Genomic DNA, 26750 nt, shown 5'->3' with positions numbered 1-26750 from the left:
AATTTTTTATTTTTATTTTCCCTCAACAATTTTGAAAGATATAACAAAAAACAATTAATAACAAAAAGATATAAAGTAAAAACTATAGGCTTAAATGGCAGGGTTGCACAGAATGTTCTTAATCAATGGTCATATAATGAACATTTAAATATATGGAAATATTAAATGTATAAATTAAGAAATAAGTTTGAACAAGTAAGAAACGGGTGTGCTCAACTTAAATAAAGGTTTTCATTGATCCAGGTTGTAAGTCAAGTTCATTTACCAAAATTGGTAATGTCTTTTACAAATTTAAAAAAAAATGGCTTAGTTTCCAAGTCTGGAATAAAAAAAATAACCTAGAAATGATTCCAGTATGTGTTGAACCAGTCTGTGGGGTTTCAGTGATCTGAATTTTAATACAAAAGTGTCAAACTTTACATTGCCTGCCAAACTGACCAACATCACAATACTAAAAGCTGGTTTTGCACTTTGTGCAACCCGGCCAAGAATCACTCATTACAAAGAATTCTTTGATCTATAACTGTTTTTTCACATTCTTTTATTCTTTCTATGACTTATTTATTTTTCAGCTGTCCTTCTTTGTCATATCAAACTCAGTTGTAAATTTAATTATCCTCTTCATCAGAATTACCGTAAACCAAATTAGCTGATGTAACGTTCTTTAGATTAGGACAGGTTCCATACAGTAATTCTGGCACCCCTGGCTTCACGTGGGTTCCATCTAAATTAAGCAATGTTAGATTGGGAAGCTTCAAGCACTTTACTCCTACAAAATATAAACTCTGTAACTTATCTGGTATCTATGTGCTTTAAAAACTTCTAAGAACAATCTCTACACAGTTTAATATAATATTTATACATATCCGAAATAACAAGCATTCTGTGAGTATTGCATGGTAATACATAGTCCCTTACCAGTAAAAAAATCTTTGCATTGGTTAAAATAAAATTGAGAATGGAAATGGGGAATATGTGAAAAGTATATTTCTTGGCCTATGTTACAAATGATAGGAATTTTTTTAATACATGGAAGAAAGCTAGTGAAACAGGTTTCTAAATGGTAAAGTTGAAGAAATCTCTTCAAAAGTGTTAAACAGGAAGTCATAGTTAGGTTGACTCTTGTAAAATATCTGTGTTCTTTTTTATGACATCAGATTTGTACACTTCATAAGTCACACGACTGACTAGTGTAGCAAGAGGAGTTCAACCGTCCAGAGATGTTGACTTAAATATCTTGGTGTTTGTGTTGCTTTATGTTTTATAATGGTGTGCAGTGTTTTGTTGGCTTTACTCTAAAGAAATTGAGAGTTGTGTTTCAACTTCGGTTTCTGTGCTTTGAGATACAGTTAATAGAATTTAATAGAAATATAAGATGAGGTCAGTTTAAGATGTCAAAACTTTTATAAATAAATGAATTGAGTAATTTGCGTATTCTAAAACTAGATTAATTTTAACAGTTTACCTTTTGAAGAAACTTTGCTTCGACTTAGATTTAGTTTGGTGAGGAAATGCATGTTGTCCAATGTTCCATGGAGAATAAACTTGCTTGTTACCCTGGAAAGAGAAGAACACAGAATATATATCACTCAATAAGATCTATGTCAAATGTCAACTATGGTAATTCTTTTACTCTATTAAACATTATGATTTTGTTTTAGGGTTCTAAAGGGAACTTTGTGCCACCAACTCTGTGATTCTGCTAAGCTGATCAATAAGTGGTAGTGGTATAACTAGCATCTCCAGAATGACATTGGTTCAATCAAACTAAGATATAAAACAAATACTTATAAGACTTTCTTATCTGATGATAGAAGTGTTTAACAACCTTGACTAGCTATACATCCCTCTCACAGTCAGCCTTTCTTATCTGATGATAGAAGTGTTTAACAACCTTGACTAGCTATACATCCCTCGCACAGCCAGCCTTTCTTATCTGATGATAGAAGTGTTTAACAACCTTGACTAGCTATACATCCCTCTCACAGTCAGCCTTTCTTATCTGATGATAGAAGTGTTTAACAACCTTGACTAGCTATACATCCCTCTCACAGTCAGCCTTTCTTATCTGATGATAGAAGTGTTTAACAACCTTGACTAGCTATACATCCCTCTCACAGTCAGCCTTTCTTATCTGATGATAGAAGTGTGTAACAACATTGACTAGCTATACATCCCTCGCACAGTCAGACTTTCTTATCTGATGATAGAAGTGTTTAACAACCTTGACTAGCTATACATCCCTCTCACAGTCAGACTTTCTTATCTGATGATAGAAGTGTTTAACAACCTTGACTAGCTATACATCCCTCTCACAGTCAGACTTTCTTATCTGATGATAGAAGTGTTTAACAACATTGACTAGCTATACATCCCTCTCACAGTCAGTCTTTCTTATCTGATGATAGAAGTGTTTAACAACCTTGACTAGCTATACATCCCTCTCACAGTCAGCCTTTCTTATCTGATGATAGAAGTGTTTAACACCCTTGACTAGCTATACATCCCTCTCACAGTCAGACTTTCTTATCTGATGATAGAAGTGTGTAACAACCTTGACTAGCTATACATCCCTCTCACAGTCAGACTTTCTTATCTGATGATAGAAGTGTTTAACAACCTTGACTAGCTATACATCCCTCTCACAGTCAGACTTTCTTATCTGATGATAGAAGTGTGTAACAACCGTGACTAGCTATACATCCCTCTCACAGTCAGTCTTTCTTATCTGATGATAGAAGTGTTTAACAACCTTGACTAGCTATACATCCCTCTCACAGTCAGACTTTCTTATCTGATGATAGAAGTGTGTAACAACCGTGACTAGCTATACATCCCTCTCACAGTCAGTCTTTCTTATCTGATGATAGAAGTGTGTAACAACCTTGACTAGCTATACATCCCTCTCACAGTCAGACTTTCTTATCTGATGATAGAAGTGTGTAACAACCTTGACTAGCTATACATCCCTCTCACAGTCAGACTTTCTTATCTGATGATAGAAGTGTTTAACAACCGTGACTAGCTATACATCCCTCTCACAGTCAGACTTTCTTATCTGATGATAGAAGTGTTTAACAACCTTGACTAGCTATACATCCCTCTCACAGTCAGACTTTCTTATCTGATGATAGAACTGTTTAACAACCTTGACTAGCTATACATCCCTCTCACAGTCAGCCTTTCTTATCTGATGATAGAAGTGTTTAACACCCTTGACTAGCTATACATCCCTCTCACAGTCAGACTTTCTTATCTGATGATAGAAGTGTGTAACAACCTTGACTAGCTATACATCCCTCTCACAGTCAGACTTTCTTATCTGATGATAGAAGTGTTTAACAACCTTGACTAGCTATACATCCCTCTCACAGTCAGACTTTCTTATCTGATGATAGAAGTGTGTAACAACCGTGACTAGCTATACATCCCTCTCACAGTCAGTCTTTCTTATCTGATGATAGAAGTGTTTAACAACCTTGACTAGCTATACATCCCTCTCACAGTCAGACTTTCTTATCTGATGATAGAAGTGTGTAACAACCGTGACTAGCTATACATCCCTCTCACAGTCAGTCTTTCTTATCTGATGATAGAAGTGTGTAACAACCTTGACTAGCTATACATCCCTCTCACAGTCAGACTTTCTTATCTGATGATAGAAGTGTGTAACAACCTTGACTAGCTATACATCCCTCTCACAGTCAGACTTTCTTATCTGATGATAGAAGTGTGTAACAACCTTGACTAGCTATACATCCCTCTCACAGTCAGTCTTTCTTATCTGATGATAGAAGTGTTTAACAACATTGACTAGCTATACATCCCTCGCACAGTCAGACTTTCTTATCTGATGATAGAAGTGTTTAACAACATTGACTAGCTATACATCCCTCGCACAGTCAGACTTTCTTATCTGATGATAGAAGTGTTTAACAACCGTGACTAGCTATACATCCCTCTCACAGTCAGTCTTTCTTATCTGATGATAGAAGTGTTTAACAACATTGACTAGCTATACATCCCTCTCACAGTCAGTCTTTCTTATCTGATGATAGAAGTGTTTAACAACCGTGACTAGCTATACATCCCTCTCACAGTCAGTCTTTCTTATCTGATGATAGAAGTGTTTAACAACATTGACTAGCTATACATCCCTCTCACAGTCAGTCTTTCTTATCTGATGATAGAAGTGTTTAACAACCTTGACTAGCTATACATCCCTCTCACAGTCAGACTTTCTTATCTGATGATAGAAGTGTGTAACAACCGTGACTAGCTATACATCCCTCTCACAGTCAGTCTTTCTTATCTGATGATAGAAGTGTGTAACAACCTTGACTAGCTATACATCCCTCTCACAGTCAGACTTTCTTATCTGATGATAGAAGTGTGTAACAACCTTGACTAGCTATACATCCCTCTCACAGTCAGACTTTCTTATCTGATGATAGAAGTGTGTAACAACCTTGACTAGCTATACATCCCTCTCACAGTCAGACTTTCTTATCTGATGATAGAAGTGTGTAACAACCTTGACTAGCTATACATCCCTCTCACAGTCAGACTTTCTTATCTGATGATAGAAGTGTTTAACAACCTTGACTAGCTATACATCCCTCTCACAGTCAGTCTTTCTTATCTGATGATAGAAGTGTTTAACAACCGTGACTAGCTATACATCCCTCTCACAGTCAGTCTTTCTTATCTGATGATAGAAGTGTTTAACAACCGTGACTAGCTATACATCCCTCTCACAGTCAGACTTTCTTATCTGATGATAGAAGTGTTTAACAACATTGACTAGCTATACATCCCTCTCACAGTCAGCCTTTCTTATCTGATGATAGAAGTGTTTAACAACCGTGACTAGCTATACATCCCTCTCACAGTCAGTCTTTCTTATCTGATGATAGAAGTGTTTAACAACCTTGACTAGCTATACATCCCTCGCACAGTCAGACTTTCTTATCTGATGATAGAAGTGTTTAACAACATTGACTAGCTATACATCCCTCGCACAGTCAGACTTTCTTATCTGATGATAGAAGTGTTTAACAACCGTGACTAGCTATACATCCCTCTCACAGTCAGTCTTTCTTATCTGATGATAGAAGTGTTTAACAACATTGACTAGCTATACATCCCTCTCACAGTCAGTCTTTCTTATCTGATGATAGAAGTGTTTAACAACATTGACTAGCTATACATCCCTCGCACAGTCAGACTTTCTTATCTGATGATAGAAGTGTTTAACAACATTGACTAGCTATACATCCCTCGCACAGTCAGACTTTCTTATCTGATGATAGAAGTGTTTAACAACCGTGACTAGCTATACATCCCTCTCACAGTCAGTCTTTCTTATCTGATGATAGAAGTGTTTAACAACCGTGACTAGCTATACATCCCTCTCACAGTCAGTCTTTCTTATCTGATGATAGAAGTGTTTAACAACCGTGACTAGCTATACATCCCTCTCACAGTCAGACTTTCTTATCTGATGATAGAAGTGTTTAACAACATTGACTAGCTATACATCCCTCTCACAGTCAGCCTTTCTTATCTGATGATAGAAGTGTTTAACAACATTGACTAGCTATACATCCCTCTCACAGTCAGTCTTTCTTATCTGATGATAGAAGTGTTTAACAACCTTGACTAGCTATACATCCCTCGCACAGCCAGCCTTTCTTATCTGATGATAGAAGTGTTTAACAACATTGACTAGCTATACATCCCTCTCACAGTCAGTCTTTCTTATCTGATGATAGAAGTGTTTAACAACATTGACTAGCTATACATCCCTCTCACAGTCAGACTTTCTTATCTGATGATAGAAGTGTTTAACAACATTGACTAGCTATACATCCCTCTCACAGTCAGACTTTCTTATCTGATGATAGAAGTGTTTAACAACATTGACTAGCTATACATCCCTCTCACAGTCAGCCTTTCTTATCTGATGATAGAAGTGTTTAACAACATTGACTAGCAATACATCCCTCCCACAGTCAGCCTTTCTTATCTGATGATAGAAGTGTTTAACAACATTGACTAGCTATACATCCCTCGCACAGTCAGACTTTCTTATCTGATGATAGAAGTGTTTAACAACATTGACTAGCTATACATCCCTCGCACAGTCAGACTTTCTTATCTGATGATAGAAGTGTTTAACAACCGTGACTAGCTATACATCCCTCTCACAGTCAGTCTTTCTTATCTGATGATAGAAGTGTTTAACAACATTGACTAGCTATACATCCCTCTCACAGTCAGTCTTTCTTATCTGATGATAGAAGTGTTTAACAACCGTGACTAGCTATACATCCCTCTCACAGTCAGTCTTTCTTATCTGATGATAGAAGTGTTTAACAACATTGACTAGCTATACATCCCTCTCACAGTCAGTCTTTCTTATCTGATGATAGAAGTGTTTAACAACCTTGACTAGCTATACATCCCTCGCACAGCCAGCCTTTCTTATCAATATATCTATGACCTTTACACACTTACAATGTTGATGACAAGGATAATTCATACAGGCTACAGAAATCTGAAAAGAGAGAAATTATATTGTATGCATGACTGAAGCTTAATAAGTTGAGTATCATTGGTTTATAAATATGTTGATGAATATCAATGTCACAATATACAAAATATAAACTTTTTATTACTTATAATTTCATAACAGGTTCTAACCCTTTTTTTGAAGATTTTTTAGTTAAACTTAATGCACAAAAAACAAAGATGTGTATCACCTGTCATCTTTATGTAATACAAGTAAAATTTGCCAAGTCTATGTGTGTTTTGTTATGGGACAAAAATAACTCAGAAAAAAATTAAGACAGTAGCTATATAGGAGCACATCATAATTTCATTTAGAAAAAAATCTGTGCTCTGTGCAAGATTAGTTGCAATCGAGCCAATTTGTACATTCAGGAGACACCTGTATTGTATTTTAAGCTAGGACGGCATCAATTTGTGATTTGATGGTCGCAAATTAAGTTTACTAGCGACCAATTGATGCCATCAAAGTGTAAAATACAATATTTTATCATCTCCATTCTAATGAAACTGACAGAAAACAACGTCAAAACATACAATCAAAATCTGTCATATGTCATCTCCGCTTGTGCATATGTGTTCATGCCATGAAATTTTTTGACTTTATCCAATCAAAATGAAAGTTACAGACCATGTTGCATTATATTAACACAATAACAATTTAAAAGTATACTACTATTGTACATAAGATCATTCTTTTATTACAACTGGCTCTATAACACTTTTAAAGAACAAAACTGAAACAACACTCAAGTTTATTTTTTTTTTAAATATTACATATGATGCTTTATTCTGAAACGGTGAATAAATGTGAACCATGAGTATACTTACACTTTATTACAGAAGCACCTTCATCTGTTATACTGGTTTTATCCAGATATAATACTTCTAAATTCTTTAACCCTATAGTTAGTAAAATGAAATTCACTAATTAGTATAACAGCAACATGGTACAATTGTCCTTCAATAAGTAAGTTTATCACCTTCATAATCGCAATAGAACTTTTATTAACTCCAGTAATTTTACAATGGAATATCCAATAGCAATATTATCTATAAACATGCAGGGGTGGTTCCAGCCATTTTAAAAGGGGGCTCCCAACCTAGGATAAAGGGGGGGGGGGGGGGTTTCAACCACATGCCCCAATTCAAATGCATTAATTGTCCAAAAAAAAGGGGGGTTCCAACCCCCGGAACCCCCACCCTCTGGATCCACCACTGACAGGGTCCTTACTAATACTGAGAAAAATCACAAAGAATATTCCATATCAATTTGTTATGAAAATAGCACAATGAGTTATATTTATTGAACCAAACCAGAAATAAAATTTATGATTGGACAAATCATTAACATCAACTACAGTGGACACACTTAAATGTCTCTCATGCTTTACTTAACATGACTGATTTATGTTGCAAGTCTTTTAAGAGAAAGGTTATACTACAAATATCACATACAGCTAAATTATTTCCTAGTTTTCAAATTAAGTAACTGTACCTGTTGATGTATGAGTACATCTTATTTAATTGTATAAATATTTACCTTCTAAGAAGAGCATGCCTGTATCTGTAACATGGGTATTACCAAGCATCAACTTCTTTAACCTGTTGATAAATCAAAATATACACCAATTAAAGTTGAATTAATGATTTTGTTATGAATAACTTCAACAGTTACAGCTATCTCAGGTGAATTTCAATAGGATTGAATCTTTGACTTGTGTAAAGTTTTTGTTTGTGATAAAAAATTGAAAAAAAATACAACTACTATCTGGATTACACTACACTCAGGGGTCGAAATTAGCGCTGGTCCGGTGGCCCAAGACCAGTAGAAATTTGTCGATAAAAATCACGGATTGCATTGAAATCTCAGTTACAAACAAATTTACCTCCGAAATCAATTACCTGGTACTGGTTGGTACTAAGTATTCCAATTAATCAAGTTAATTAAAATATCTCAGGGCGTGCATCCTTCACAAAAACACAAAATGTGAAAATGTTTGGAAGGAGTTATTATATAAACTGTTGGGAAAAAATATAAGTGACATTCAATAGGAAGATTGGAATAAAGTTTATGAAATTGACAAAAGGAAACGTTACTTTAAAAATCTTGGAAACAAGTGATAGCATCTTTTGAACCGATCCCGGCTATTAAAATGGGAAACATTTCTGGACAGCGCTTTAGGCGACCCAGTTAGGCATCCTATGATCGTCGTGAGGACTGTGATGAAGTGGAAGACAATGTTGACATTTTGTCTGTCCTTGATCCTTATTTGGATAAAGAGAATCATTGAGATTACCAAATCCTTTATTAAAATCAGGATCAAACTCTCTTTTCTTGTTAAACATATGAAAAAGAATGCATGAAAATAAAAGTAAACATCTATCATTTATATTATTGTTTGACAAATGAATGTCATTATTGCTGGAGCCAGACCAGTAGATTTTCAGTTCACTGGTCCGGCTGGTCAGTACACAAAAATGCTTAAATTCGACCCCTGACTACACTTAACATGGGTCATGGTGGATGAAGTAAAATTCTTCTTTTTCATTTAACCATATTTTTTTATGAACAGCTGCTCCAATGTTACCAAAGATAACTAAGAATAACACAATTAAACGAATGTAATCCATATCACAAGTCAAAGGAATATCATAGTTTTTGTGTTATAACCTTACGTGATAATCTGGCCGATAGGTTGCATCCCATCATCCCCAACATTAATATAATTTGTCAAGTCTAAACTGGTTAACTGGAATCCTGTATATAATGAAAGTAAACACTCATTGAGCTTTATTTGGCTTAAATCAAACTAAATCTTAAAAATTTGAAGATAACTAAACAGTTTCCATATATCATTAAAACACCTACTTTTAATCAGAAAACATGACTGTAAAATAATCATGGCAATTTCATTCATATTATGATGCTAGTAAATTGCCATATTCTGGCTATAATTTTTTGTATTTAGAGTAGAGTTCCTAGATTCATTTTTGTTTTGTTTTATTTACAATCTATTGTGATGGACATGATTTTCAATATTCTACAAATGACTTACCTACTAATGATTTCATTCCTACATCAGTTGTTGTTAGTCGACTAGGCAGATTTATTGCTTGTAATTTCATTCCTAAAACAAAACAAAAAAATATTCTTTTTGATGCAACTATAAAAATTAACATACATGTATATGAAATTTTAATACAACATTGAAAATATTCATAAGTTGGTAAAACGTACCTTCGAAATGGTTACAAGTGAATTATTGAATTCAATTATTTAACATCCTTTCTCATGATAACACTATACTTGTGTGTGGACATTTTGAGAACGAGACATTCTATATGTATGTGTCTGTCCCAAGTCAAGAGTCTGTAATTCAGTGGTTGTTGTTTGTTGCTTTTTCTATTTTTCGTTAATATTTTGGTACATTAATTAGGCCGTTGATTTTCTCTTTTGAATTGTTTTACGTTGATCATTTCAGGGCCTTTTATAGCGGACTATGCTGTATGGGTTTTTCTCATTGATGAAGGCTGAAGGTGACCTATTTTTGATAATTTCTTTGTCATTTTGTCTTTTGTGAAGAGTTGTCTCTTTGGCAATCATACCACATCTTCTTTTTCATATTTTACATGAAATATGATAAAACTAACCAGACAGATATGCTAGAGCTCTATCTCCATGAACCTTCTCCGTATGAGATATCCCTAGACATGTCAAGGCTTTATTTTGCTGTACACATACTAACCAGACAGATATGCTAGAGCTCTATCTCCATGAACCTTCTCAGTATGAGATATCCCTAGACATGTCAAGGCTTTATTTTGCTGTAGACATACTAACCAGACAGATATGCTAGAGCTCTATCTCCATGAACCTTCTCAGTATGAGATATCCCTAGACATGTCAAGGCTTTATTTTGCTGTAGACATACTAACCTGACAGATATGCCAGAGCTCTATCTCCATGGACCTTCTCAGTATGAGATATCCCTAGACATGTCAAGGCTTTATTTTGCTGTAGACATACTAACCAGACAGATATGCCAGAGCTCTATCTCCATGAACCTTCTCCGTATGAGATATCCCTAGACATGTCAAGGCTTTATTTTGCTGTAGACATACTAACCGCCAGATATGCCAGAGCTCTATCTCCATGAACCTTCTCAGTATGAGATATCCCTAGACATGTCAAGGCTTTATTTTGCTGTAGACATACTAACCAGACAGATATGCCAGAGCTCTATCTCCATGAACCTTCTCCGTATGAGATATCCCAAGACATGTCAAGGCTTTATTTTGCTGTAGACATACTAACCAGACAGATATGCCAGAGCTCTATCTCCATGAACCTTCTCAGTATGAGATATCCCTAGACATGTCAAGGCTTTATTTTGCTGTAGACATACTAACCAGACAGATATGCTAGAGCTCTATCTCCATGAACCTTCTCAGTATGAGATATCCCTAGACATGTCAAGGCTTTATTTTGCTGTAGACATACTAACCAGACAGATATGCCAGAGCTCTATCTCCATGAACCTTCTCCGTATGAGATATCCCAAGACATGTCAAGGCTTTATTTTGCTGTAGACATACTAACCAGACAGATATGCCAGAACTATATCTCCATGAACCTTCTCAGTATGAGATATCCCTAGACATGTCAAGGCTTTATTTTGCTGTAGACAAACTAACCAGACAGATATGCCAGAGCTCTATCTCCATGGACCTTCTCAGTATGAGATATCCCAAGACATGTCAAGGCTTTATTTTGCTGTAGACATACTAACCAGACAGATATGCTAGAGCTCTATCTCCATGAACCTTCTCAGTATGAGATATCCCTAGACATGTCAAGGCTTTATTTTGCTGTAGACATACTAACCTGACAGATATGCCAGAGCTCTATCTCCATGGACCTTCTCAGTATGAGATATCCCAAGACATGTCAAGGCTTTATTTTGCTGTAGACATACTAACCAGACAGATATGCCAGAGCTCTATCTCCATGAACCTTCTCAGTATGAGATATCCCTAGACATGTCAAGGCTTTATTTTGCTGTAGACATACTAACCGCCAGATATGCCAGAGCTCTATCTCCATGAACCTTCTCCGTATGAGATATCCCTAGACATGTCAAGGCTTTATTTTGCTGTAGACATACTAACCTGACAGATATGCTAGAGCTCTATCTCCATGGACCTTCTCAGTATGAGATATCCCTAGACATGTCAAGGCTTTATTTTGCTGTAGACATACTAACCTGACAGATATGCTAGAGCTCTATCTCCATGAACCTTCTCAGTATGAGATATCCCTAGACATGTCAAGGCTTTATTTTGCTGTAGACATAAGAGTGAATCTGTAACAACATCAGTATGAGCCACGTCCAATGTCTCCAGGTTCTCTAAATCTTGTATACCTGTCAGACCACATACCTGTTTAACACATGTAAAGAGATCTTATCTTTTATAAACAAACATCAACTAACAATTTGTTTTATTTAATAAAACTCCGCTTTAGGATGTACTTAGGTGAGCTAAGGTAAAATCAAATAAATTAAGAATTGATACTATAAGCTGGAAGAGTATTTGGATAAGGATCAAAATAAGCTAAAAATATTGATAGGTCATGGAGCTCATTTTCGAGATATTTGATTTATAAAATATGGCAGGAAAAGGCTGACTCAGACTTTTACCTTATATTTGCATTGGTACTATTTGGGTCTCAAATCAGAAGAAAGAAAATTAAGAATCTGAATAAATTTTGCCAAATGACCTATTATTAGCTATTTAGTCTTATGTTAAAAGATAAATAGGTGTTATCAGGCAATTTTTTTCACCTTGTATCGTATGGAAAAACATCAAGGAGTCCGAACATTTGACACTTATTCCAAAACCTCACCGAAGTACATTCTTAAGTCTCTAAATATTATATGATAACCACTTCACACACCTGATCACAGCAACACTATCTCATATTTTGAAACAATCTCTATACAGTAAATTCAGATATTAAGAACTGGACAGGGTTGCATAAAGGTCAGCTTTCAAGTAATGCATTTATTGCTTGCCTTCACTGAAATTAATTGAATTCTTTCAAGATAGCTGAACTTATAAATTGTATAGAAAGCACATAAAATCAGCGAAAAACCTTCTTAAATTTGTCCTAAAATCATCAAATCTCTAATAGATAATACATAGATTTTTCTTAAAAAACAATATGTTGCTGATACATAAATTTCTGATATTACAAATCAACTTTCAAATGTAAATTTCACCTTGAGTTTGTTAATGATTTTTTAATCTGAATTTACCTTAGTTTGCTCCAAGTACAAAGTCTTTAGGGTTTTCATATCTGAAAAAAAAAACCATTACATGTTTTAAAATGTGCATAGTGGGATAAAAGTGCTATAAAAATTTTAATTTCAATTCTCTCTAATTCTTCTTTTTTATAATTCATAACTATTGTAATCACTTAGATAACTGACACCATCTAACATTTATTTTCAAGTATCTAATTTAGAGAGCCATAGTGTAGTAGTTAGCGCATCAGACTACAAACACAAAGATTCCTGGTTCGATCCCCATTCTTGGAGAAAATTTCAGAGATTGACACCATTTGCGAGTATGGTCATGAGAAACAATGATGGTCCATCAGAAGAGAACGATAAATGGCTGACCTGTGTGAAGAGAAAGCAGTACCTCCTACACGTAAAAGACCCCCTTTGTAGATTTGAACAAAGACCAAACTAATGCCGCTACATGGCAGCACTGGCAACAGCAAAGTGGAAACGGATTAATATAAGTTGTAATAGCTTGTTTCCCAATCCACTATGAATAAGTATGTTTAAACTAATTATTTAATTAATCAAGTTCCCGTCAATGTGGTATGATTGCCAATGAGACAACTATTCACAGGCACAAGAGACTAAAATGACACAAAAATTTAACAAATTTATTTTATGATGAAAATTTGTAACATCTGACAACTTACTTTTTAAACATGGAATAATTTTCTCAGTAATGGCTGTCCTATTCAAGTTAAGATGGACTAAGTGTTGGGTAGTTTTCTGTAAATAGTCCTCAAACCCACTCTCTGTGATACCGGTCTCCTCTAGGTTTAACGATATCAGTGATTGTAAAGCTAAAATAACAAAAGTAAACCACTGTTAAATGACAAACCCATGACATCCATGCACCATACAAATTTCACTGTAAGTTTATGCTCATTGGTAGAAATAAGAATAAACATCATCTATTAACGATATTAAAATTAATAATGATCCATGTCCAGTGTGTCATGTATGGTCAGGTTGTTTGTTGTGTTATGTTGCACTGCACTGTTTTTTTCTTGAATCCTAATTTTTTTTTGAGGCTGTCCAAGTAAATATCAGGCAAATCCTATGATATGGATGGCACAACATATTTTTTTTCCCACTGAATTTTTGGTTTCAATGCAATGTTTATATCATACAAAGGATATATATGTCAAAGATATTTTTGAATCAACAGTGGATGGCTCAGAAAATGATTTTAAAGTTCACTAACAATGCAACAAAATTTTGTATAAAATGAAGAGTTATCTCCCCTTTTCAATGATTTTTCAGTGCTTTCTATGTATTTTTTTTCTCTTTATTTGTTGCAGTTAATAAAAAAACAAAATCTAACTTTAAGAAAGAATGAATTTGTGATATGAAATAGATGAACAAATTTTGAAAATAAAATATGTCATGTGCCACCCACTGCCTGGTTTTTCCATGGACACCCTCTTAAACATAAACAATTTTTTTCTGATAGTATGTTTCTATGTAAATACTTCACTTATAATTATAGGTCACTGATTTTTTTTCTGGCATTGTCTATGTAAGCAACACTTAAAATATAATTCAATTTAGTAAGAAATTAGGAAATAGAGCCTCCTAGTTGATATATATTCATAAGAATATCAAACATAAAAGGTCTATCAGAAGTATTCTATTATCAAAGGAGCATAATAACAAAACTGAAAATTTACATGTTGATAGCAGTGACAACAACATACATTGTATATGAACCACAGCATGAAATATATATAAAAACAAGAATGTGTCCCCAGTACACGGATGCCCCACTTGCACTATCATTTTCTATGTTCAGTGGACCGTGAAATTGGGGTCAAAACTCTTATTTGGCATTAAAATTAGAAAGATCATATCATAAGGAACATGTGTACTAAGTTTCAAGTTGATTGGACTTCAACTTCATCAAAAACTACCTTGACCAAAAACTTTAACCTGAAGCTGGACGAACGGACGAACGAACAGACGAACGGACGTACAGACCAGAAAACATAATGCCCCTCTACTATGGTAGGTGGGTCATAAAAATACCTGAGATTGTCTCTAAACTTTTGTTGGTGATCTGTTTACAACAACGTAAATTTAAATATCTCAACTTCTTCAAACCTTGAAAAAAAACCATAATATACATTATTTCATTTGTTTATGTCATAACATTTTACTTAAATGAAGAACCAGTTTGATAACATATGAATGCTAAAACATACTATTGATTGTACATCTATTTTTGTGGTCGGGCGAGGTTTTAGTGTGATCTTTTGTAATAGGGACAAAGAAAAACTCTATAAAATGTATGATCTACATATCAAATTATCTTATAAGATGAGACAAAATAATGTACCTGAAATGATTCTAAGACTAAAGGAATCAAGTGTCTTGTTTGATTAGATTTGTTTTGGAATTTTCATACTTATTAATTGTACAGTGTATATGATAATATGTTACAAGCACTACAGAAGACAATAACCATCGTGACAGGCTGATTTTAAATGTTTTTTTCTTTTGAGAAATCTACAACTGTTATACTTACCAGTAATAACCTGCATGCCTCCATCTGTAATTAATGGACAGGAACACAAACTTAATTGTGACAACTGATGGTGATGTCTAAAATTGATGGTTGTTAACATGAGATATTTAACAAGCATAAGATTTCTTCTAAATGTAAAGAGATTATTAACTAATTCTGCAATGAAACTTATTTATCTTTTTTTAGTTACATATCTATATTTCAAGATATGTTTATCCTGTTGGAAGTTGTACTGTGTAGGTTTTTTTATTGTGTATTTTAGTTTTACAACATTTGGTCTCGATGGTTTATCAAGATGGTTTATGCGCATGTAAAACAGTTTTAACACCAGCATTTTTAGTGCTGTTCCAAAGCAGTATCTGGATTATGAATTATGTTACTGTTTGATTTGCTTGTGTTTTATGTATGTCTGGCATTTGTGATTAATGCAGTCTATTGTACTATGATGTATTTTTTGCGAGTCCTGATAATATCCTTTATTATCCTGCAATCAGCCAAGTATTGTACAAATAACAGCTACAAAAATAATTTTTTGCTTTGTTTGTACTTGTACATATGAAACCTCCTGTTACCCTGCTTCCATGTTGGGCAAGCAGTAATATGAATATTTCTTTTTGTGTAACAGTTCGTTTTAGGCTCCTCTCCTAGGTTGGCGTTAAAACTATGTTGATTTCTTTGAAACATAAGAGACAATGATTCAGATTTTAACCTAAGTTTCGAGTGTTGGGTGTAAATTTCAGGATAAAAACAATATATATGTACATAGTCTGAAAATATAAGATTTATTTGTACTAGCTACGAAACAGGAGAAAAGCTCAGCAAACCTCGATTTTGATCCTGTTTCCAGAGGTCAAACAAATAAGTTTTATATTTTCGAAACAATGTTCATATATTGTACATTTATGTACCCGTATTAGTATTCATAACCTTACCTTACTGCACTCAGAAGTTCATTTGCTGCATAAGGATAGCAATCCAAAATCAGTTTTCTTAAATAACTGAAGAAAAAAAAATACATATTTACAAAGTTATGAAATTGTATTTACCTACCCTTAATATAATCTATTCATTCTACATTTTAAATATAACATGCTGTTAATCAAATCTTATAAGTTAACTTTGTCAAACTGTATATAATATTATATTTCAAATAAATTCTGCTATTATGGGGATCATCCTAATCTTTACTTTAAATTATCATAAATGTTGGATCTTTTGAATTATGTTCATACCATTGTTAAGATGATGGAAAAACACAGAATATCTCAAATATATAAATCAACTGAAAACAGAATGCTCCATTATAAAAGATGGAAAGCACTACAGTTTTCATTTAACTGACCGTGCAAGGGTTGTATAGCCAGTGAAGGTCGTTAAAAACTTCTATTTGTTGTTTTCAAACAACTTAAAACAAAAAAACTGAATAATAACTGATTCCAAAAACCTAAGAGATTGTATGGAGTGAAGTGCGAAGTCTTGTAATTTTTTTACCCTGAAGTTTTTTTGTAACCGAACATGACCATGTATCATTCTATTACTTACCAAGGGATAAAAGCATTTAATGTTTTAGGTTTAAGCAGCCTATTTTTCAGCAGGTAATCTAGAAGTTTCTGCGCAAGATCTTCAGCAACCCCTGACAGAGACCTAAGTTGATGTACTGGATCATTGAGGCGTTGAGATATGTGGTTCATACATAGATTAAGAAGCGAAGGCACCTGATGGGCCACAGGGTGTGGTGGTTCTGGGGATCGACTAGATCTTTCTGGTTGTGGTTCTTGGTAGCGTTGTCTGGCTCTCTCAGCTGAAATCAAATTGAAATAAAGTTTTACTCCAAATGTGTTTGTAGGGAATTCAACATTTTTTATATCTATAAAAACTAGAAATTCACACAAAACAGATAGCATTAAATTTTTTATAATCTACGTTTATATCTCTTAATCAAACAGCCCTAATTTCTATTAGAACCCCCAAAATAAGATATATACGTAGGAAAGAAATCAATATCAAACTATCAATATTTTCAAGTACCTTAAACAGATAAGTAACTTGATTTTATGAGCCAAGCATATTACAATCTAAAGAATGATTACCAGCGAGTTCTCTTGCAGGTCTGTTATGGTGAGCTACATCCTGCTCTGGGTGTCCATCCCCTAGCCGCTGACCAACTCCTTCAAACATCTGACCACCAACTGCTCCAGCTGGTCAATAAATAAAAAAAGTTAATAGCTCTAACTTGCATAGGAGATAAGAAATATAAATTTTATAAAGTATGATTTACACTCATACTAGATAAGTAGTTGTTACATACATGTATCATGCAAACCAGTTTAAAGAAATTACTGCATTGTAATATTATCTACCACACTTAGTATAGCCCTAATTGTATTGTTGTATTAAAATAAGTTCATAATTTTTTTTTCTTATACAGCAAAGAAATTTACAGTCAATAAATAGGATGTATAATCTGATAAATAATTTTAGTTCATTTATATGTTTTGGCCTCCATTATCACATTTTCACTGAACTAGTACACATTTCTGAGTAGGGGCAGGCTGAAGCACACTTTCTGGTGCGGGATTTTTTCGCTATGTTGAAGACCCATTAATGGCATTCAGCTGTTTTCTGCTATTTGGTAGGGTTGTTCTCTCTTTGACACATTCCCCATTTCCATTCTCAATTTTATCTCCTTAAAAGTATCAGTTTCAATGAGAATTCAATTTTATTTATAAGTTACTTTGTAAACTGGGATTCCAGCTAAACAAACTTACAAGAGAAAATTAAAGCAAAGCACAAATACATGAAAATAAAGTGACCACAAAAATATTGCAAACTTGCAATAATAAATTTAAAATTCATTTCATAACCTTAAGTATAATAGAAGCAAAAATTGTTAAGCAGGGCAGGATTATAAATACATTTTTTTACAGTCAAACCTGCATATTAAGGGCACCATCAGTACAAAAAAAAACTATTTTAAATGAAAAATGACTTTTGAATTGAGGTTTGACTACTTGTGGCATTCTATATTCCACCCTACGGAACCCAGGAAGTCCAACTCCACCAAATATATATAAGTATTACATCTACTGTATATTCTTTACTAAACCATACCAAATCCAGGATGTCCACCTCCACCAAAGCCAGGCATCCCTTGTCCCATTCCTTGACCTCCAAATCCAGGAAACCCTTGTCCCATTCCTGGATGTCCTCCTAGACCAGGCATCCCTTGTCCCATTCCTGGGTGTCCCCCAAATCCTGGAAGCCCTTGTCCTAATCCTGGTATATCGTGTGGAAATCCCCCGTGTGGATGATGAGGTTCTTCGTCGCTGTCGTCACTCTCGATGTCAGCTAAATCTTCATCACCAGGATTCTCATCTGAAACATTATACACAAATATATTATCTTCACACAGTTAGACATGATTGACAGTCAGATCTAAGAGTATAAGAATCTCAAGTGAACAATGTTTTATTCCTGAAAAGGTTTGTTTGACTGAGAAACTGAAATATTACAAACTGTGACAGACATCTTTTTATCTTGCACTGTCAAGTGTTAAGATTCTTCAAGGTTATACAAAATAGCATATGTTTATATTTGCTAGTTCACTGACCTTTTCATGACATTACAATAGACAGAATGTTAGACTGACCAGAGGTGTTTTAGATGAACCGTTGTCAGAGGCTTTTAAGACATGATCTAAAGTCAAAATCCTTTAATAAAATATGAACCACCAATGACAAATTAAAGTTAGAGGTAATTTGGTTTAGCAAAAGGTACCCCAAAATAATTGAGATAAAAAAAACTAGCTGTATATAATATTTGTTTTTTTGCTTTTTTGTGCATTAATCAGGCTGTTATTTTTCTCAATTAATGAATTGTTTTACATTTGTCATTCCTGGGCCTTCATAGCTGAATTTGTGATATGGGTTTCACTATTTGCCTAGCTTGGTTATCTACAGCTGTTAATTTCTGTGTAATTTGATATCTTGTGAACAGTTGTCACATTGTCATTCATACCCCATCGTCTTTTTTTATATAGGAGGTACACAATAGCATTATATTGTTATTACTGTGAGTATGCTTCAATAAGTTGCAATAAGCAGTTCAGGAGGAGTTGAGGATACAAAATCCATTCACTGGTTTAAGAAGGAATTGGTTATGCTCTTTTTTTAACCATTCTCCTACCAGCTTTATTAGCTTTAAGATATACAAATCATAATCATCAAAATCATGACTTCAGAATATCTACCATCTAATCTTTGGCCTTGACCCCAGTTAGAACTACTTCCTGGCTGTTTAGGGGACACAGGTGAAGGCTGACCATCAACTGCTAACATTTCTGAAACTATTAAAAAACGTATTAATTTATTTGTATTTTTAAACAATGTGATTGAAGTCATTTTTAAAATAACAGAAGTCCCTTTAGCAAAGTGATGAAAGTAGTTATTCCGAAATGTACAAGTTAAATATATTCTAGGAGTCTGTGATATAGTTTTTCAGTCATTTGCACATCAAATAAGCTTTTCAGTCATTGGCACATCAAATAAGCTTTTCAGCCATTTTCAGGTATTTTTTTTAAGAAATGAATTTTCACAAAGCAATGATGTAAATGTAAATTGCTGAACATACTTATATACATTTTGAAGCACTTTAACTCATTGATTCAAGGACACCATTGTGTTAGAACGGATTTGGTCCATGGATACAAAAATACTAAGGTGTCAGAAAAATATTCTCTATGTTTTCAAGTGGAAATACCTGCTGTTCCAGCTGTTGCTTGCTTGATCTCTTTCTTCTGTACAACCAATGAATCAGAGGGAGTGAGACCAAGTTCTTGTAATGTCCTGTCCATATCACATTCTCCATATTCTCTATGTGGAAATGGCTAAAAATATATATTGAAATTTTTGTTCACTTTACATGTCAAGTAAGGAATTTACTCTAACAGTATTCGAATCTCTTTACTTCAAATCAGACTTAAATTTTACATAATTTGATAAACAGAGGAAATATGTTCAGGTGTATTTGATTAAAATAGAATTAGTTGGCTTCACTTCCAAACTTTTTTATTTGTATTTTAAGGGCATATAACTGCAAGTTTTAAACAATCAAAATAATGCTTTACACTTTGTGCAGCCTATTTAGTGCTTTATTCTTTTAAAAGTTATTAACACAGTAACACTAAGGAGATAATGATGATTGTTGCCAATTGGAGTGATGATTTTTGTAAAAGCTAAATAATTTGAGTCAGCTGAGCTTAGTTAAGTTTAAGCTACTTTCATCAAACAAACATAAATTAAAGAAAATGACACAATTATAAATACCTGTATTGCTACAATTGGAACTCCTCTAGACTTATTATTGTCTGTAATGTATCTCCATACTTCTTTAAATGCAGCTGATGCTGCAAAAGACTGCTTCAGAAAACTGCCATCTAACATTCTTATCTGATGGAAAACATAAAACATGGGATTAATAAATGTGGCCTATATATGTAGAGACTTTGGAATATCACATGTACAAGTGGTTTAATCAGTTTTCTTTTTTAGAATGTTAATACATGTACTTTAATGCAGTGTTATTAATCAACAAAAGTAAGTGAGCTTCTTTTGTGATTAAAATAAGATTTTCATTTCCTCCCATTAATTGGCATGTCCCTGCTAGGTAAGATCCCCAGAGTACTTATAATTCATTTGTGACATTTTGAGGGACAAAGTCTTGAAGACCGTACTTTGAGCTATAATGGTTTACATTTATAAATTGTGACTTGGATTGAGAGTTGTCTCATTGGCCCTCATACCACATCTTCTTATATCTTTTAGCTATGTAAAATGTATATCAATATATTAAATAAAATAGGAAGATGTGGTAAAATTGCCAAAGAGACAACTCTCGACAAATGACACAGAAGTTAACAATTATAGGTCATTGCATGGCCTACAACAATGAATAAAACCCATACCGCAAAGTCAGCTATAAGAGGCTCCAAATGAGAAATGTAAAACAATTGACAAGAGAAAACTAACGGCCTGATTCATAACAAAATAATGAAGGAAATACAAATATGATAAGGTAAAGATGGGTTTCAGTTAAACCGGAGCTGATCAGTTGCTAATGAATATCTGGTTTAATACAGATTGTATTTCTTACTAACCTTTAACAGACATTTATCATAGTTAGTTGCTACTGGTGCAGGTTTGGGCGTTTCTTCTTGTTTTTGTTCTACAACCTCTTGTTTTACAGACGTGTGTGTTAACTTTTGTTTCTCTCTATCTTCTGCTATCTCTTTCAAAATCCTTGCATGATCCTAAAAATCACAAATATACACCTGATACAGGCATGATCCTATAAATTGAAAATATACAGGCAAGATCCTATACATCAAATTGAAAATATCCTTGCATGTTTGTACATGTATAAATCAAATAAAAAATATACAGGCATGTTTCTCTGTTTCTCATTTTTATACAGATAGGACCGTTGGTTTTAATGTTATATATACACTAGTTTTTTTTAGGGCACTTTATAGCTTGCTGTTCGGTACAAGCCAAGGCTCTGTATCGAAGGCCGTACTTTGACCTATAATGATTTACTTTTACAAATTGTGACTTGGATGGAGAGATGTCTCATTGGCACTCATACCACATCTTTATAAATCTATAATATATGATCCTATACATTAAATTAAAAATATACTTGCATGATTGTATAAATCACAAACTACTGATATGCAGGGCTCACACTACTTCAGAATTATAGGGAGAAGTGACTTCTCTTTTTGAAACTGATAGGGAGAAGTGGTGAGATTTGAAAGAGAAGTGCTCATTCGCGCGGTGCGCTACAATGTTTGGATTTTACAATAGTATAAAGGGCCATATGTAAATAATGTTCTTTTTATATTGTTCAATTCATATCTGAGTAAAAAAATTACAATTAAATTAACATTTTAAATTAAAAGTTGTTTAAATTTTACTAAGGTTCTTGTGAGAAACTACCAACTAAATATCTAGCACTAAAAAAAATTTAAAAAATGTAAAGAAATTATAATATATCAATTACAATTTAATTAAAAATTATTTTGGGTATGAAATTCAGTGTTTCTCATAAAAAAATATAAAAGTTATTAAGCTGGGCCATAATATATTGATATTAGTATAATAGTCTCAGAGTTAAGCAATTTTAATCAATAGTTTGAAACAATCCATAAAAAATATAGGGAATTAAATACACCAATCAATTAGATGTAACCAAAAGTCTCTTAATGCGTGTGGAATGCGTAATTTTCCCCTTTGGGATCAATATTCTTCTGTCAGCTGTTCCATCCGTGCGTCCGTAGTAATTATTGTAAAAGTACGGATTTCGGTCATAGCTGGTCCGGTTCAGATCCGTAGTTTAGAAATCGGTCAATGGCGGACGAATGCAAGAAAATTTACAAAAATAAACGATGTTTGACAAGTTATTTGGAAAGGAACATAACGTTTTTAATGCAATAAATGGATTAAACATTTACTGGAGGCAACTTTTATCACGTTTAAATGAAGTAACAAACTTATTTTGCCGCCGAAATTTAGGTTGATGTACGTTTTCGAGTAAGAACTTGCGGAAATGCACGAAGTGATAAAAAGTTGTATTTTTATCAAATAACCTGCTTCACATTGCGAAGACAATGCTTCAACCTCTTTTCTAAAGACAATGAATCGTTTATGTCTGAATTTCTTTAATTATCAATAAAAAATTGATGTTTCATCAAATTGGTAAAAATTGAAAATGTCCGATGACGGAAGCGACTGAAAGCGAGTATCGTCAAGAACAGGGCGACTTGTTTTCGCTTTTGGGGGTCGGGGAAAGCGAAGTGACGATCGGGAAGGCGACTTCTTCGCCCAAGTCGCCTGGTATGAATTATTATATATCTTTTAAAACTTTATGATGACAATCCATTGAATTAATTATGATATTTATCATTTAGTGATTATTATAACCAAATTCAGTCATCTGTATATAATTATTTGTTTCCTTATGTTTTAAGGTGTACATAGTTGCTAAAACTATACCCTTTGGGTAGTGCTCCACAATTAATGGAGGAATATACAAGAAACTGAACTGAACTGGTAGCGTGAGCCCTGATATGATCATGTAAATCACAATCATCATAATGTGATCCTATCAGTTCGTGAGTCTATTAATCATAAATATACTGTTGACACAGATATATGTCTCTCCTGTATGTTATTTTGGAAGTATAACATGTATAATGCAAAGATTAAAATGGCAAACTTATAACATGTAAAATTTGTAAAACTTTCAAAGCAAATTATACAGAACTGAGGGTGCATAGCCTAATAATCAATTGGAAATAAACTCATCAAAGATGTGAGGCTTTTTTTTTCATTTAGAAAGTCAGCAACACTTGGATAGATAGAAATAAATGACCAAATAAAGTATGAAATCTGATGTCAATGTTGACACATCTGCACATCAAGTATCATTGATTTGTTGTTATTATCTACTGAATACTGAAGATTACCCTTTTCCTTCTTTGTTTATCTTTAATCACTTCTTGCTTCATTTCCGTCCTCTGTTTATCTACAAACTTGTCTTTGATTTTTTTCTGTGTTTCACTCAGATGTAACCTGCTCATTACTTGACTTTCTGATTGGTCATCTTCCATACCTTGTGACAATTCTGCAGAATGGGATTGGCCAATATTTTCTGGTTCTGGTTTAGGTTTTGAACTGCTTGGGTCAACAAATGGATTATTTCCTTCCTTAAATCCAGATGAGTTCTGAAATAATCATTTTATATATATGTAATGTTATTTTAGATATAATTGTAATGCATACAGAACCTCAAATAATAACAACATTGATCAATGCACTATAATATTATTGAACATATAAACATTAATGACAGTGTCACCTTACATCAGGACCACAATAAACCTCTGACTGCTGAGGATTCATTATTAATTGTTGGATACCAATTATCGTGGATTTGGTGGGTAAAGAAAAACCATGAAATTAAATGTTGAAAGAATGACTTATTTCCTGTAGTCTTTTATGCAAACTTTCAACAAAACCACGAAAATTAAATATCCAGGAAAATTGGTACATGTACCCACAAAAATAAGTGAATCCATAGTAATTTATATTGTCAACCCAGTATTAAACCAATAAAGTGTCACATTTTCATAAAATAAACATCTATACATTATATTGTGGAAGCATAATCTAAGACTGATGTTTCTCTTCTCTTTTACATTTTATATTACACTTACCCCTCTCAGTTTTAAATTTCCTGAACTGCTCTCTACATTTTTCATAAATCCTGGTTTACCTGCACATAACCTACAAGTATAAATAAGCAATACAAATCAGTCTTTTAAAAAAAAACTAATAGATCTTTCATAACTTTTTTATCAAAGATATCAACAACAAAAAAACCATGTATATCTCTTATAATTACCACAAGGCAATGTTCATGTAATTCTGGTGTATTTTTACATAACACACAGGTTTCGATATTTACCATTCTGCTGCAGATTCAAACATACATGTCATTTTGGTGTCTTTCTTCACAACACACAGGTTTGTATACTCACCATTCTGCTGCAGATTCCACTGAAATTCTTCCCATTTGGAAAGCATCTTGACAATCTTGGTAATCAAATCCCATCGACATCAAATGAACTAAAACATCATCTACAGACTGAATATATAAACATATGAATTAAGATGATGAATGTCAACAATAAAACATTGTAGAATATTTAGTAAGAAATTAAATTATCTTCTTACATGTCTTAAGCATTCAATGAATGTTTGTTACATAGGATTTCGATTTCTTCAATCATGTCAATGGGAGAAAAGAATAAGACCTCTGAAATTTGGCTGAAATTGGGATAACTGTCCTCCCAACCAAAGGTTCACATGTATGCTTTGGTTTAACTATTGATCATTAATTATTCAAAAGATAACATTTTTATCTGAATTGAACTTGAAATAATTAAGTCAAGTAATTTTATCATTACACACAATATTGTATACATGTATGTATATATTAGTTGCGGACTGTAACTTTTATGAGCGGAGATAGGACCTTTATCGAGACTCCGGAATCGGGAGTTTTTAAGCTCAGGATTTCAGGGTTGACCCTTTCAGGATAAAGGGAATTCTTTATTCGAATTTCGGAATGTCAGGATTTTATAATTTATTTCAATTCGAGACCTCTGGATTTCGTGTTTTTAAGCCAGGGATTTTGGGATCAGGACCCATCCTACAATACAACACATGGGTGGATCCAGTTTTTTAAAAGGGGGTTCCGTAACCCTAAATAAAAGAGGGGGAGGGCGTTTACACTGTTCCAGTGAAGGTTTGTTTTCTAATAATACTCAGAGACTCTGACAGTATATATTTCTTTGAATAAGTTCCATTGTCATTGTCAGGATACCTCTTAAACTTTCCATGGATCACACAAAATATATTTATCTTCGAATAAATTTAGCTCTCACAAGGATTTGTGTCGTTAAATAAATAAGTTTTTTTTTTATTTCTCTCAATCTCTGGGAAAAAAATCACAGGATCTAAACTAAGTCAAACTAATACAATCTTGCAATGCTAAGGCCAAGTGAATAACATCTATTGAAACCCTTTTCAAGCATTGTGATTAGTCAGATGTGTTACAACAGTTGAATATAATTATAGATTATCACCTGAGACTGTGATGCCATTTTTCTGCTTGTATTGTCTGGGACCTTTTAGAAACTATAAATAGAAATGAGCTTCCTTTATTGCAAAACAGGATACCAGACCATATCATAACAAGGCAAAACTTTAATAAAGTAAATACTAATTTGTATTATATTTTACATGATAAATATTCAATAAATATCCTAGCATATAGAGAAGAATTAAATATGTAAATATATTTATATATTTTTTTCTAACATTAGTTCTTCTTTGTTTCAAAATTATCTATTTATTATTATCATTTACATGCACTTAAATTATTTCTAATAAGTGAGTAAGTTACGGGGAGAAATTCCGGAAATCTTCTTTCTTTTCTTCATAAATTCTTCCTCAACGGAGCACCCGTTTTATTATACGCAAATGAGACATTAGTTAAGGTACTAAAAGAATATATTTAGATGAAATAGTGCTCAAAATTCACAGTTGGAATATTTACATCAGTGGTCCTCAATGCTTTTCAACTTCGTACTTTATTTGGCCTTTTTAACACTTTTTTTTATTCGAGCGTCATTGATGAGTCTTTTGTAGACGAAACGCGCGTCTGGCGTAAATATAAAATTT

The 26750-nt window shown here is 33.5% G+C and overlaps 1 protein-coding gene across 1 annotated transcript; it reads right to left on the bottom strand.

Annotated features, from left to right (window-relative positions):
* Positions 1-26222, bottom strand: LOC143065423 (uncharacterized). Its single transcript, XM_076238980.1, has 24 exons — positions 26153-26222; positions 25043-25149; positions 24719-24788; positions 23969-24226; positions 21599-21751; positions 20769-20891; positions 20203-20329; positions 19694-19789; positions 18556-18819; positions 17535-17642; positions 16987-17245; positions 16377-16442; positions 15445-15521; positions 14946-15020; positions 13571-13720; positions 12891-12931; positions 11838-12012; positions 9630-9701; positions 9250-9331; positions 8114-8175; positions 7402-7473; positions 6520-6559; positions 1466-1557; positions 1-769 (listed from the first exon to the last, which is right to left on the bottom strand). Exons 1-24 carry the CDS (start codon positions 26168-26170, stop codon positions 609-611), a joined length of 2748 nt encoding a protein of 915 aa, XP_076095095.1. The 5' UTR covers positions 26171-26222; the 3' UTR covers positions 1-608.
* Between the last annotated feature and the right edge of the window lie 528 nt (positions 26223-26750).

The sequence above is a fragment of the Mytilus galloprovincialis genome, chromosome 2 (genome assembly GCF_965363235.1).
Source record: "Mytilus galloprovincialis chromosome 2, xbMytGall1.hap1.1, whole genome shotgun sequence".
Classification (NCBI taxonomy): Eukaryota; Metazoa; Mollusca; class Bivalvia; order Mytilida; family Mytilidae; genus Mytilus; species Mytilus galloprovincialis.
Note: the sequence above shows the minus strand (reverse complement) of the source record. Positions and strands in the feature narration are given on the sequence as shown.

Bases quoted from the DNA above. Each gene is read 5' to 3' on its own strand.
- LOC143065423 (XM_076238980.1), bottom strand. The intron at 20,330-20,768 runs GTATTTATAATT...ATATATTTTTAG, and splicing joins TTCCAATTGTAGCAATACAG to CCATTTCCACATAGAGAATA. The intron at 6,560-7,401 runs GTAAGTATACTC...CTCTCTTTTCAG, and splicing joins AGGTGCTTCTGTAATAAAGT to ATTTCTGTAGCCTGTATGAA.